At 46.0% G+C, this 12442-nt stretch overlaps 1 protein-coding gene across 1 annotated transcript in view; it reads left to right on the top strand.

Moving 5' to 3' along the window:
• Positions 1 to 12442, top strand: part of EXOC7 (exocyst complex component 7) — a 23467-nt gene that overhangs the window by 336 nt on the left and 10689 nt on the right. The window contains exons 2-9 of the mRNA XM_009324622.1: positions 578 to 643; positions 1711 to 1895; positions 2597 to 2702; positions 3239 to 3461; positions 4749 to 4916; positions 5975 to 5986; positions 10992 to 11084; positions 11971 to 12039. Coding sequence (XP_009322897.1) covers positions 578 to 643; positions 1711 to 1895; positions 2597 to 2702; positions 3239 to 3461; positions 4749 to 4916; positions 5975 to 5986; positions 10992 to 11084; positions 11971 to 12039 — 922 coding nt within the window. The remainder of the gene's footprint in view (positions 1 to 577; positions 644 to 1710; positions 1896 to 2596; positions 2703 to 3238; positions 3462 to 4748; positions 4917 to 5974; positions 5987 to 10991; positions 11085 to 11970; positions 12040 to 12442) is intronic.

The following is a 12442-nucleotide window of genomic DNA, read 5'->3' as shown; positions in this document are numbered from 1 at the left end:
GGTCCCCTTCAGGGTCTAGGGCTATCTCTGCCCCCCACTTCGGGCCTGGGACCCCACTCTTAGGGCCTGGTAGCTTCTGGGAGCTCTCCGTTCAGATCCTCAGGCCCAGCCTGTGAGGCCAGCCCTTGCAGGTTGCTATTCCCCCCCTATCTCTGGGCTTCAGTGACTTGAAAGCAGTCCTTGGTGGTTGCTTTGCATTGGCCGCTTGAGTTCATGGCTGTGCCTGGGATTTGGAAGGTGCCTGTGCAACGCCTGTGTTGTGCTGTGGCAGGGAAACGTGTGGTCTGAGTCAGTGTGCCTCAGGTGTAAAGGTGTTGATTTTATATTGTGCTGTGACTTTAGTGTGCTACAGCTCATGGTATCAAAGGGAAACGAGTAATCCATAAAAACCTCACTCATTACATTATGTGACTCTCACCTTGAGTCAATTGCCCTGATTTCTGGTAAGAGGTGGCATATTAAAATGCAGCCTCAGCATCAGACCAAACATGGCTTGCTGCAGTGACTTACAGTCACGTTTAGTGACTTAAGTGCTTAGTGTTCAGAACTGAAGACTATTTTCTCATCCTACTGTCAGGAAGAAGAAACTCTGTCCTTTATCAAAGAGAGCCTTGAGAAGAGTGACCAGCTTACGAAGAACATGGTAAGGGGGTCGTTGAAGTTCAGCCCTAATGTTGAGCCTGGGTTTACTTTTTTCTTAGGAGAATCTGTTTTCAGGGCTGTCATTGTGCCCATCTGAAGAATGCAGAGTAATGAACCACTTGCTCTGCATCTGTGTTTTACATTTCAGTGGCTGGGCAAAGGGGAAAACTGATGAATGTTTCAATGCTAAGTTTCTCTCCTGGGAAGATGAGGGCTCAAACGAGCTGTTGGCCTCATCTCTTTACAGTCTGTCCTCTCTCTCGGGAAGAGGTATTAATAGACCCCAGACTAGTTTGTGCAACAGCATCATGTTGTTGCTTCGTAAAGTCAGGTCTCGTTTGGAGTTTTATTTTGGAAGTGTTCTGTTTAAGAGGCAGAAAGTAATTATTGTGCTCTAATTGCTTGTAAGCCCTCAGCTAGTATACTATGTCCAGTTTTGGGTTCAGTGCTTTAAGAAAGTCATAGAGGCACCGCCAGAGAAGTGTCGAAAACATAATGTAGGAGTGAATCTTGAAAGAATTAAATTTTGGCCTAGAAAAGATGACATTAAGGCACCCTTTATGAGCTTACTAAGGTTTTCCACCTTCAGAAGCGATATCGCAGTCCCTTTTAAAAACCAAAAGTCTATGATGGAAAAGAAGGTTCTCATTATACTGGTCCTGTGCCTTCATGTTGTGCATCTCATGTTTGGGTCTTAGTGGTATGGAGCAAAGTGGCTGCCGGTTTATGCTTTTGTTGCTCTTTTTACCTAGGGCAGTTCCAGGCAGTTCCTCTGGATTTGTTTTCTGCTGTCAAATAAAATTTTGCTCCTCCTTAGTACTTCTTGGAACATTATCTTCACACTTTACATTTAATTCAAGATTGGCCCACCTCTGTATGGCAGGTGATCTGTTTTGTGATTATTAAGAGAAATTAGGACATAGAGGGATTAAACAGCCTGCCTAAGGAGCCATGGCAAATTAGTAGCCCAAAAAGAAGCTGGGACCTGAAGGTCCCTGATTGCCCTGCTCTAACTACTACCCCACTGCATGGATCCATGTGGAAGAATGTTTCTCTCTTGGTGTGTAGGTTTCTATCCTCTCCTCCTTTGAAAGTCGTTTGATGAAGCTGGAGAACTCGATCATCCCTGTCCATAAACAGACAGAGAACCTGCAGCGCTTGCAGGAGAACGTGGAGAAGACCCTCTCCTGCTTGGATCACGTCATCAGTTACTACCATGTGGCTAAGGACACAGAGAAGATCATAAAGGAAGGGTGAGTTGAGCAGCTAGATCTTGCTGGGGAGCTTCATCCTATTGAACTTTTGGGGTAGAGGTAGGGGAGCTGACTCCACACACCCATCATAACATTTCTTGTACCCTTCCCACACTCTTTACCCACCATCTGTCCACAATAAAGCTGCCTGACTTGACCTTCAGCAATCCCCAGAGGGCAAAGTCTGCTCAGACTCTGCACTGGTGTCTCTTCCAGGTTTTGCAGACATGCTGCCATGTGAATCTCACGAGCATTGGTGGCTTCTCTTCTTTCCTCCGCCCTTTTCCCAAAGGTTCTTCCTGCCCTGTTGATGTTGTCGCTGCATCCAGGATGAATCAGAACTGTTCTGGACCCTGCTTTCAGTCTCCAGGAGGGTGTTGTGATGGCCCTTCTCTGGGGTGGGATGTGCAGCTTCCTCTACCTCCCCATCAGGGCCTGACCGGGAGAGGAGGGCAAGGCTGAGAGTTGTGTGCTGCTCAATCATCGGTACTTCTGCGCTTGCTGCGTGGATTCTTCTGCACTTGCCTCTGCTGTGGCATTGAGTGGAGGCAAAAGGGAATCCCATGATCTCCTCCTAGTTGAAGAGAAGGGAATTGAAATTTTCCTTGTTATTTTTATCCTGAGTTTGGTCTGGTGCTTTCTTGATATCTTCTTTCTTTGCTTCTTGGGGCACTGCATTTTATATTTGGTTTTATATTCAGCCCCACAGGGAGGCTGGAGGAATACTTGAATTGCATGGACAAAATCCAGAAGGCGGTGGAATACTTCCAGGACAACAATCCAGACAGCCCGGAGCTCAACCGTGTGGTAGGTCGTGGGTCTGGAACCTGGCATGGGTGAGAGAGGGGCAGATGTAGCCCTGCTGCTTGCCCTCTTGCTGTGAGAGGCTGACGGGCTTGCTTGACGGTGAAGAAGGTGTTTGGGCACAGGTGAAGAAATGATTGGTTTGGCTTCTGTTTAAGTCTGCACTCAGCAGCATTTCTGCTTGTGGCATTTTGCTCTCTCTATGCATTGCACCGGTAGGACTTCTGAAAGCTTATCTTGCATGTGTGGTAGAGTAGATTGAACCTCCTCCTGAGTAGCTCTTGTCAGTCCTTTAACTGCTTGAGCAGAATGGGAGATCTGTTTCAATCCCACTTGAAGACTGAGCAACTCCCAAGCATTTTTTTTATTTAATTTGCTTTAAAAGTCTCTTAGTTACAGGCGTTGTTGGAGTTTGAAGCATGCAGTACTTGACAGTGGTTAGAAACGCAGCAGAAAGTACGTTCTTATGCAGAAATACTCGTGAGTGACTGATTACAGAAGCCCTGTGCTGCTTCTGTCCTTCTGCTGTTTTGTGCCAGAAATCCCTCTTTGAGAGGGGCAAGGAGTCCCTGGAATCAGAGTTCCGCAGCTTGATGACACGACACACCAAGCCGGTCCCACCCATCCTCATCCTGGACCTGATCAGTGGGGACGATGAAATGGAGACGCAGGAGGAGATGTCTTTGGAGCACCTCCCGGAGTGTGTTCTGCATGATATCATCCGCATTTCTGGCTGGCTGGTGGAAAACGGCAGGAATCAAGGTTGGTAGTGCTGCGTGTTGTTCCCTTGTAGTTCTGTGTCAGGTGAGTGCTCTCCAACTACTTACCACGTGTGGTTGAGACCAAAAGTAGGGTGTTAAGGGTTGTGTGTAGCACTGCACAGCTTGGCTTGTAGATTGCACGCCTTCAGCCATGAAGCCTCTGCTCAGGTGCTGCTGTGGCTAACAAACCACGAGTCACGCTGCTGTTGGTAGCTAGCAGCACTAGCAGAACTAGTGACTGCCTTAGTGGCACTTTTTAGGTGAGTAGTTCGGTCTCCTTTCAATCACCTTAAGATCCTGCTTTTTTTACAGCGTTTGTAGTGAGACTGAAGTGATGGTTTGTCAGTTGAACAGAGTGACCTCCTGGTGGATATGATGAGAGAAAGAGCTGTGTAAATAAAGCACAAATTATCTTAATGCATAGTCTGTCCTATAGCAGAAATCCATTTAACTTGCATCTGTAATGCCTTCTGATAGAGTTGTGACTATCTAGTGCTCAGATACTATAAATGTGCAAGACACTGGTCACTTATTGCCATTTGGGAACTATTTATGAACAGAAATTTTTGTACTAAATGTGACCAAGGTGGGGGAGGAAGCAGCACAGACTTTCTTCAGTCAGTACATCTCTCTTCTTTCCTGTTCTGCAGCATCAAAATCTGCCTACAGCTTTATACTCCTTTATTAACTTATCCTTTGGGAGTGAATGACTTTGTGGACTTGTTACAGGAAACCTGTACTTTCACACACACGTAGCTACTAGAATCACCCCCCACCTCAATGATTTACTTCTGAGTGGGGATTACTGTGCTTATTACTGTACGATGAACATCTTTAGAAGTTTCTTAAGAATTTTTCCATGATCAAAGGCATATATAGCATATTTTGTTAGCCGGTTTGTATTCTGCTTTCACATGATGAATGCCTCATTTAGTTCCTGAGTCCTGAGAATTGTGTAAAGTCTCTCATGCTAGAAACTGAGCACTTGAATTGACAATGTCTTGCACAAATGTCTCCCATCAGTTGCACAACTGATGTGCTCTTGGTAGTGGTGCACAGACTTAATGTTGCGTGTGTGTGTGGGGTGGAATGAATAGTGCAGGGGAAGGAAGAAGAAGAATTTTTTGAAGAAAATAGGAGAGGCTCTGGGAGGGAAAAACATTTACTTGGGGTCCCACATCAATGCCAGTAAGTCCTCTTAGGGGCACAGAGTGTTTCAGGAAAGGTTTGTTTTACCATATAGTGTTCCCTGTTTGTTTATAATCTTGTTTCTACCTTGTCTCCTTAGATTTCATGACTGTTTACTTCCAAATCCGCTCTGTCCAGCTCGACCGCTCCATCAAGGGGCTGAAAGACCATTTCCGTAAGAACAGCTCCTCCACAGGCGTGCCATATTCCCCTGCCATTCAGAACAAAAGGAAGGACACCCCCACCAAAAAGCCAATCAAGAGACCAGGTGAGTCCCTGAAGGGGGGATCACTGTACTGTGTATCCTCTTGCCTGGGTATCGAATGCATATCTGCAGGCCTTCTCACTGCTGAGGTAGCCTCTGTGTCTAAAGTGTGCTTTTAGGACAGCAGCAGGGGTGAGGTTTCAGAGATAAGCACCTCTTCTCTGTCCTGGATTCAGCATTGAGATTACAGACACTTTCTGTCTCTGTCAAGTCATCAGGTCTGTTCTCTGGGCAATGTAAAGGGAGGAGAGGGGCCCTGTATACAGGGAGAGAAAAGGCTGTTGCCTTAACAAAGGCGATAAGTAAAAAGAGACCCGAGAGGGCTATAAAAGGATATGATCTGAGAACACCTGTCCTCAGCCTTGGAGTATGGAATATAGACTGTGCCACAGCAAGATAGAAAACTCAGATCTGATAAAACACATCACTTGAATAATTAGTTATGAATAAATTACTATTGTGCTAGGAAACCAAGAACTCGTCGGGAGTTGAGATGGGGACTAGGTAGGTGCCTACAGAAATGAGATACAAAGTTGTCTGAATTTTGGAAGGGCTGTTAAAGCTTTTGCCTCGGCCTGTCTTTGGAAGAGCTATGAATGTGGCTGGTGGGTTATTTCACCTCTCCTCATAATGGAGTTTTGCTGCATTTTCTGCAGCTGGTGAGGCCAGTCACTCCGTTGTACCGGAGTGCAGAGCTGGAGTTCCCGTCTCTGAAATGTGCCATCTAGTGGGAGTACAGCCAGAAGGAGGGCCAGCAAAAGCTAGCACGTACGTCCCACAGCAGCACAGTGGTATTGTCCCTCTGTGTGTCACAGCACCCTGTTGTCTCCTCTGTAATAGTGATGAAAGTCAGAAAAGTTCATATTTCTGTGGGTTTACCTGGCCAATACTCCCCCACCCTAATATTTTTTCCAGTGTTGTCCAAATACTCTTACTGGGTTCAGGAAAATAATAAGAAATGTGGGTAGGGACTGGGAATGGATGGGGTGGGGAAAGGGAGGAAAAGAAATATCCGTTTTAATTGTGTTGTGTTTATTTTTATAACCCTGATGTGAATGCAGTCCTCATCCCAGGTAATGTGCGTCTATATGTGCGTGTGCTGGCCCTGGTGCTCGCTCTCTTCACTTCTGTGTATAGAGAGGCTTTGCTGGGCCTCTTCTTGCTAAAGCAGAGGGTGTGCCTGGGATATTTGGAGAGGGAGGGCTGCCTGGGGAAGGCTGTGACATCCAGAGATCACCCCTCTGGTCTTTTAAGATCAATGTGTGCCATTGCTGCTGTGCCCTGGAGCTGTTCCTGAAAGCTGATGTGCGAGTTGCAGTTGGTGAATGCAGTCAGTCTGCGAATTTCAGTGGATTTTCCCCTGCCAGCAGAGAACCACCTGACAAGGGGATGTCTCACCCCACACTTGGCTTTCCTCTGGAGTTTGGCAGGTAGTTATTTGCATAAGAATTTGCCCCCAGTGTTGGGAGACCTGTAGAGGACAATATCCTCCTGCTAAGGAGAACTAGCTATGCTGCTGATAGCAGAAAAACAGTGTTTAAAATTGCTCCTAAGCATGATGGCACTCATTTGCGTGTGGCTCCTGCTCAATGGCATGGTTACAATAGGTAAAAATTATTTTTGTGTGCTTCAGTAGCTCTCTACTGGAAAGATGCCAGACGGGGATCTGTAGTTGAGCCATGGGGAACTCAGGTTGCAGATGCTTCAGACTTGGTCCACAGTTCTCAGTTATTACCTGATACTGAAAAGATCCCTGGGTTTTGATTGCTGTGGAGTCAGCATGATCAGCAAACATTTCTGAGCAGCCTGCCAAATAGTAACCTCTCCCCTGTGCTCTAGCTAAATAGTCAGAGATGGAGGAGATTTTTTTTTCATGGGCAGATTAAAAAAAAAAAATCACTAGGATTTTTTTAATGAGTCTCAGATCCTGGATGCTCGCATAGAGAGTACAGAAAGGAGCCCACATGTTTGAGAGCACAAGCATTTGTTCCCTACAAACAGGGCTTCTCCAAGATGAATGCATTTGGGCATCCAAAATTACTTTTCATGATGAATGTCTCAGCTGTAGATTTGCCAGGAGATTTTCATATCTTTTTCCCAGTTTAATTGGAGTTTGTGAGATGGGCTGGGTAGGAGGCACAGAGCATGGTCTGAATGCACTTAGAGCTGACAGGGTATGAAGGAAAGAGCATTTCAAATGATCTATTGGGGTATTGTTAATCTCAAGAAAAAATAGTGGCTAATTTGTCTCCAATCTTCTGTGAACAAGGATAGAGAACCAGACTGTAGCTCTTGAAGGACAGGGGTGGTTAAACCTCATACACCAGCCATCTCTTATGGCTACTAAATTGTACTTAAGTGAAATTAAAAATGGAGGGGAAAAAAAATAGTCTTTGAGCAGAGATTCACTGGTTTTTCTGCAGTTCCATCAGCTTTCAAGGACAGCTCTTGAGGTGGAGGTCTTACACTCTCTTTGCACTGGCACAGTGGCCCTCTTCATAGAAATATTCATCTGGTGGTGTTTGATTCTCCTAGTTTTAGCCTTTGTTCAATTACGGACAAAAAATTTTTTTTCTGTGCTATTGCTTCAGTAAGTAAAGTCAAGTTCTGACAATTTGGGTTTCAGACAAGGGGGTTTTCTCACAGTTCCAACAAGTGAGTTGATTTCCTTAGTCCTTAAGGAAGAATATCCCAGTGCACACCCCAATGCACACTTTATAACCTGTTGCAAGGGATAAATAACAAACTAAATCTGATGTGCTATAACTTGTTTACCCACAAAGCAAAGCGCAGGAGAGGCTACAGCTAAAGGGCACATGAGGTATTAGGGACAGGGTAACAAGGCAGAGACCCCCCCCTCTCCCCCAGGTACTATGTTGGATTCTGGAGAACATGCTCCATATCCATGTGTTGTTTCAGAGGGTCTTTATCTCTCTGTTATTGTTTTATTTGTTGGTATATCCTGTACCGTCTCCTGTTGTTACAGCATGCAGTTGGAAAATCTGACTGCTGGAGATGCTTCTAAAGCAGAGTTGTCTCCTCTTAAATGAAACTTGCCACATCAAGTTGAACTGATGAAGCAATCTGTGGGCTTTTTTTATTTTTTTAGGAGTTTGCTGTTTGAAATGTCAGCAGTCTGTCTCAGAGGGCAAGTGTATTCACATTCCCAAATCATCCTGCTGCAAACATATGCACATAAAATATCGCTTCTTTGTGATGCCTGTAGACCCAGTGCTCCTTTTGTTGGCTTGAGAGCAAGCAGCTAGCTCAGCAGCTCTGCATTGCCAGGGAAGGATAGGGCCAGAAGATGCTGGTAGGGGTACCCAGCCTGGCTGCCTACAAGCAAAAGCCAGAGAGCTTTAGCCAGTTTTATACAGACTCCTGCAGCTGGTGCTTAAGAAAAGAGGATGTGTTGCCCTTCTACTTGGTTAGAAAACTGCCTAATGGAAGAGAGAAACAGGAGGACAATGTGCAATTGGAAAACTGTGCCTCATATATGCCCAAAAGCCACTTTATTTAATAATTGGGCCACAGGGACAAAAGTTTCAGGTGTTTTTTGACTTTGGGGGGCTTTGGGGGCTCTTTTCAAGCTATAGGGGAGCCCTTTTCCAGTTTACTTAATGCTGCAGTTTACCTAGCGGTGAGGTACTACCTGAAGGCAGGCTGTGGAGTCTTTGTGTGGCAGAATAAAGAGCCTGTTCCTGCTTCCCACTTCTTATATTGATCACTGCCTATCTTGAATGTGATGTTTTCATTAGTAGCTGAAATGCAGTCCCATTTGGTTTGCGAGCTGCCTAATAGGGGAAAACAATCATGGAACAAAAGCATTTGGCTTCCACTAGAATCCATTAAAGCCTAATTACAACGCTAAGTAAGAGGGATACAGCAGCACTGAAGCGATGCCCGTGAACACCGAACACTTGGTGTGTGTCAGCGTAAACACAGGTAATTGTGCTTATGCAAATAAAATGCAGCAGAGGGGTTTCAGCTCTCATCTGAGAAGAAACTGTCAGGGGTGGGCTGTGGAGACGTGCACCGCATACCTGCAAAGTGAGACCCTATTGACAGCAGCAGCAGTTGTACTGTCTGCTTGGTTTTCACACCGATTTACCCTCTTTTTTTATTCCCCTCCCCCCCCCCTTCCCCTGGATGCTTGAAAGTGGGAAAGAGGAAAGAACTGGTAGAAGAACAGTACCCGGGTTGAGCTGCTCTGCGTCAGCTGGGCCATGGAAACAGCAGTAAGAAAGAGCTTAGTGCATATCTCCAGAGCTTGCTATAGCCCTGCTGCTCAGAGGAACTTGCTGTTGTGCCCAAGCTCTTAAGGTTTCTGGAAGTAGCTAAGAATAAAGTGGAAGTGTTGGGTGTGAAGAGCATCGGGAAGCTTGGAAGAAGAGGCATAGCCCTCTCATTTGATCATATGGCAGAAGCTAGGAGCAAATGCATCAGCACAGCAAGGGTGTAAGTGTTCCCACCTCCCTGGTGTGGGTCTAGAGGGGAGAAGTTTCCTGCTAGAAGAATGTGTTTTATGGATATGATTTTTTTATTCTTTACTAAGTTGTTGAGAACAGTCTGAACTGGGGGAAGAAAAATGTTGCCAGTGAAATATGACGCTTTAGGAACCATGTTCTGTTATTTACTAAGTGCACCAGGTTAAGGCAGCTTGGTAATGCAGTGGGAACTTCTCTCTCGTGTTCTCCCCCATTAGAGATGCACTGTCTGGGGGACTTGAAGTTTCCTTCCCCCTGCTGTATATCCCTTTATGGGATGAAGCTGTCCTGTCCTGTCCCCTGCACCCCAGGATGCTGTTCTGCAGCAGTGTGTACTTGGGCTTCCCCTCAGGATTGTGGTCCTCAGCATTTGGGCAGCCGGCACTCATTTCCAGGCTGCACTGTGGCTCAGTTACTGGCGGAAGTAGGATTTTCTGCATGTTTGAAGTATTTATTACTTTAAAGCGGAAGAACAATTCTTAATTTTGGCAGCAGCATTTTTATTTCTTAGATCCTCCTCCATTTACTCAGCCCAGTTCTGTTTCATCTGGGTCTCCTATAGAAACTCCTTCTACCTTCCCAAAACTTTGTTCCCTGTTGTGCAGGCAACAGCAAAGCTCTGCTGTGAGAGGGTGTCCATGTGCTTGTGATAATTGGAGCTTGTTGCATGACGACTAACCTTTTAATGTGGAAACAGTGCTTAGTCTTCAGTTGTCACATTAATGCTTTGTTTTGTGCTTTCTAGCTGTATATCCAGCATTGGCTTTTGTTCAGTTCTGTCTGGTTTTTGTGTGTGTTAAGTATAAATCTTTTAACCCAGTGTTATTTTTTTTTTCCATGGTTTTAATTGATTTGCAGTTCCTTAGAAGAGAAGTGTCTTGGGGATTAGGGTGACTTAATACGAGTTAGACATGGGTGGGCAGCATCCATTATTCTATGATTCCTGTGATGGGAATTGCTATTGCAATTGCTCTCTCGAGCCCAGAGGTTGTCACCCTTTTATCGCTTCCTGTAACGCCAGAGATCATTCCTTGACTTTGCTGTGGGGCTCCTGATGGGTCTATATTGAGCATGCTCAGAAAATACCCCTCGGAAGGGCACCTCTTTCTGCAGCTCTAGCCAAGCGGCTGCGATTGTGGCTCTGGGGAGCAGGCAACATGTTGCCGTACTGCAAAGCCCTGCTTCCACAGCTGAGGAAAAGCAACAAACCTTGTAAGCTTGGATGCAGAGTGCCGGCTTAAATAAACTCATTACAGGGAAGGTTGTTTTGTTGCTTCCCTTCCCTGATCATGTTTTCTCCCCCAGCCATACCACCTCACCAAACTGATTTGAGTACTCCCTGATTCTGTAACCCTGGCTGGAATTCATGCCCCCACCCTCAAAGCAGGGAAACAGTCTGGAAATGCCATTGTACCCGCACACTTGGACATGAGTTTGGGGTTCACGTTCCTGTACTGAGCATACTCATTGGTGCCCAGCATCCTCTTGCTGGGCCCAGGTGACTTGCTGGTGGAGGGCTGGTGTTCTGGGTTTGTTTTCTTTCACTCATTTTCTAGGTCTTCTTGTCTCTTCTCTCTGGTTCTGGTGACAGGCACGATCCGTAAGGCTCAGAACCTTCTGAAACAGTACTCTCAGCATGGTCTAGATGGGAAAAAGGGGGCCTCTAACCTCATTCCTATGGAAGGTAATCACAGCTCTAGCTACTTCACCCTTGACTTTCTCTGTGTATCAGCATTGCTTTTCCAGGTGGCACTTCCATTAGCCTAGTGCTTGGTGGACAGCATTAGATAGGTACAGCTATCCTTGGGGAACCAAGGAGATGCTGGAGGGCCAAATTATTTTTCTGAATTCAGTGTCTGAATTTCAAAGGCTCTGTAAACTTGCGAACAGGTGGAGAGGAGTGTTACCTTAAAGCAGTTGACCCACCATAGCCACCTGGCTAATGGAAGCTCTGCTCTGATGACATCTGCCTGTGGTGTTTCTGTTCTCTTTTTCTTTTTGCCTGGACTTTGAGACATTCAGTTTCCTAGTGACCTCAAACTGATTGATGCTGAAGTGTCAGACCACAGCTAGTTCATTTGCTTCAAAGCATCTGTAAGACCTTTCTGCCTCCTGCTATGTATGCATCAAAAGTAGATCTCTTCAGCACCTACACTGTAGTCTACTAAATCCCAGATGGTGACTAACATCCCTCATTTGGGGGAAAAAAATTCTCGTGCTGTGCAGGAGATGGGCTTTGAGTTTGGATTTGTAATGCTTGCGGGTACAAATTGGACTTCTGGTGCCTGCTGTCCTATTCAGAACTTATGGCAGAAGGTTCAAGGGACTCCTGTGGCCCAAGAAATTACTTAACTCACGCTTGTCATCAGGTTTCAAAGGGTTGCTACCGCTACATAGCCCAGTAAAGGGATTTGGTCAGGTAGCATTCCTGGGACTGTGTTTAGGGAAAAAAGTGTCCATCAGATCAAATAAGCCAAGCTTGAAGCGGCTTCCAGCCAGTGTGAGCATCCATGCTGTAACCACCCTGGATAAATTGCGCCTTCTGTTTGTGCCGGCTGACATCTCACTAGGTCATGAGCATGATTTACGAGTTAAACACCTTTCCGATACCCTGAGCGACAAGCATGGGCCGGCTGCTGGTAAGTACCATGTTGTCACTTCATAACAAGCTGGCTAACATCCCTTCTTTTCAGCATGTTTCACAGTAGTTTTGTAGCCAGTGGCTGTTCATCTACGTGGGCAGTCCTGGAGCATGGGCCTTCTCTGGCTAAGAAGCTCTGGCTCTTCTCAGTAGAATTCACTCCTACTAATCATGCACACCCCAAGCCCTCAAACAGGGAACCCCAACTTTGTCCAACCAAAGACTGGTAGCCACCATGCTGAGGGGCACTTTCCTATAGGTATCTACTGGCTTGTTCGGTGCTGAAGTGAAGCAAGCAGGAAAGGGATCACGTGCGGGATGCAATACAGTGGGCTGCTCTCCACCATAGGCAGTCTGTAAAACCACATCACGTTTGCGTGTCCCCTGCCGACCATAACTTT

This window comes from Pygoscelis adeliae, unplaced genomic scaffold, assembly GCF_000699105.1.
Source record: "Pygoscelis adeliae isolate BGI_AS28 unplaced genomic scaffold, ASM69910v1 Scaffold445, whole genome shotgun sequence".
NCBI classification, from domain to species: domain Eukaryota; kingdom Metazoa; phylum Chordata; class Aves; order Sphenisciformes; family Spheniscidae; genus Pygoscelis; species Pygoscelis adeliae.
The sequence above is the reverse complement of the archived record's forward strand: the minus strand, read 5'-3'. Positions and strand labels throughout refer to the sequence as shown.